Source organism: Monoraphidium neglectum, assembly GCF_000611645.1.
Source record: "Monoraphidium neglectum strain SAG 48.87 unplaced genomic scaffold scaffold05775, whole genome shotgun sequence".
In the NCBI taxonomy this organism is placed as follows: Eukaryota; Viridiplantae; Chlorophyta; class Chlorophyceae; order Sphaeropleales; family Selenastraceae; genus Monoraphidium; species Monoraphidium neglectum.
Genome location: NW_014007856.1, coordinates 952 through 2,848, shown reverse-complemented (window position 1 = coordinate 2,848; position 1,897 = coordinate 952). Strand labels below are relative to the sequence as shown.

At 66.1% G+C, this 1,897-nt stretch overlaps 1 protein-coding gene across 1 annotated transcript; it reads right to left on the bottom strand.

Moving 5' to 3' along the window:
* Positions 1-84: 84 nt before the first annotated feature.
* Positions 85-308, bottom strand: MNEG_15898 (hypothetical protein; the record flags this gene model as incomplete). Its single annotated transcript, XM_014035631.1, has 1 exon — positions 85-308. A coding segment is annotated over one exon (224 nt), but the record flags the coding sequence as incomplete, so codon positions are not given.
* Positions 309-1,897: the final 1,589 nt, after the last annotated feature.

Below are 1,897 nucleotides of genomic sequence, written 5' to 3'. Positions count from 1 at the left end.
GCCCGCGGGCGGTCCAAATGTGAGCGCTCGCGATCGCGACGCGGCGACCTCGATCGGTCCCGCCCCCGCTCCCTCGCTGGCGACCTGTCCCTGCGCCCCCTGCCGCCGTCCGCCGCCTGCGCCGCGGGCGCCGGCTCAAGCGCGCCCAGCCGGTCGCCTAGCGCGCGGCGGCACTTCTGCCAGAGCGCCTCCTGCGCTTCCGACAGCTTCTGGGGCGCGTCGCCCTTCTCGCTGAAGTTCACGCTGAGTGGGACGTCGAAGAGCCGGACGGAGCCCCTGAGCAGGCCGGCGGCAAACATGGCGCCCTCCTGTGTGGAGAGTGTGTGTGTGGGGGGAGGGGGGCTGTGGGTGCGGATGTGTTGGGGACAGGGGGTGGGTGGGTGCATGTTGGTGTGTGCGAGCCTGAACCCTGACAGCCGCCCCGCATGCTCTCGCCCCCGCCGCCCCTGCCCTGAGCAGGGGTGAGAGCGCCACAAGCGCTCACCAGCGCCTCAAATCTGACAAACGCAAAGGCACGCTTGCTGCCGTCGCCCGCCACGAGCTTGACCGAGCTGATAGGGCCGGCCTGCGAGGATGATGAAAGGCCACATGCGGTTGCCTCGCAAGGCGGCGACTGCAGGGAGAGGCGCGGCGGCGTGCACAGCCGACTCCACCAACCCCGGCAAACCCGCAAAGCGCCCCAACATAGTCCCCACCAGCCGTGTTACCTGTATGCACAGCTCGTAAATAAGAGCCTCCGAGACCCTGGTGTCGAGGTTCCCCAGGAATAGGGTGTCTGTGGGGCTCTTGAGGCGCTGCGCCATGGCGGGCGAGCGCAGGCGCGAGCCGCCGCTCGCCGCGCCCCCGTTGCTTCAAACGCGTCGGACAGGAGTCACAGGGAAGCACAGATCCAATGAAGTTTGATGGTGTTAATCAAATCTGGGTTGACACGCACGCAGTGCGGGATCGAGCAGATCACTGCAGATCGCCGTCATCAAACATGTATAGAGATACCGCAAGGGCGATGAACACCAAGATAGAAACGGTACCGAGTAGATAGGTATCGTACGGGAGTGTCAAGGCAGTGCAGACTGACAGTGAAGTGCCGGTGAGCGGGTGCAGTGTCATCGCGGGAGCAGCGCGGGAGGTAGGCTTCAAACGTGTCGGGCTGGAAAGCATACTGTGCAGTATCGAACTCTCCTGTAGGTACGGCTTATCAAACAGCGCGCTCTTCAGTGCTCCGGTCTCTGTGTGTCCTTGGCCCTTGCGGACGCCGGCCTCCGCCTAGGGCATCGTGCGGGACGACAATGGAGAACGAGGAGACGTACTTCTCCGTTCTGCGGGCCCTCGTGGCCAGCAATCAGCTCACATCATGGGTACGCGGGTGCAGGCCGCGGGCGCTCATGCGCCGCATTGTTGCTCCCCGCGTTTGCGGCACGCTTGCACCCGCAGGGGTGCCTCCAATAATTGGGAACCATCTTCTTCGCGTGCGGGCCCAGCTTGTGTGGGGCAGGGAGGCTAAGGCATAGGCAGCTGGGCGGCACCTGACAAGGGCGCGCAGCGGAAGCAGCAGCACCACGCCGTGCGCGATGCTGCGCCGTCTGTGACCCGTCTCGGCGCACGCATTGCATGACGCTGACCGTGCGCCCACCCACGCACACAGAAATATATGAGTTCAATGCGGGACCTGCGGAAAACGCTGAATATCAGCGACGAAGTGCACAAGGTGCGGCGACAGGCGCTCGGCCCCCGAGCAGCAGCTGCGGCGGCAGCAGCGGCAGGCACACCTTGCCCGGCTGCGGCAGGCAAGGGGCGGCGGCTGGCGAGCGGCCACCCGTCCAAGGCTGCCACTCGTGTGGCCAGGCGGCGACCGCGCCGCAAGCGGCGCAGGGGCCGACGCCAGGGGACTGCATGCCTG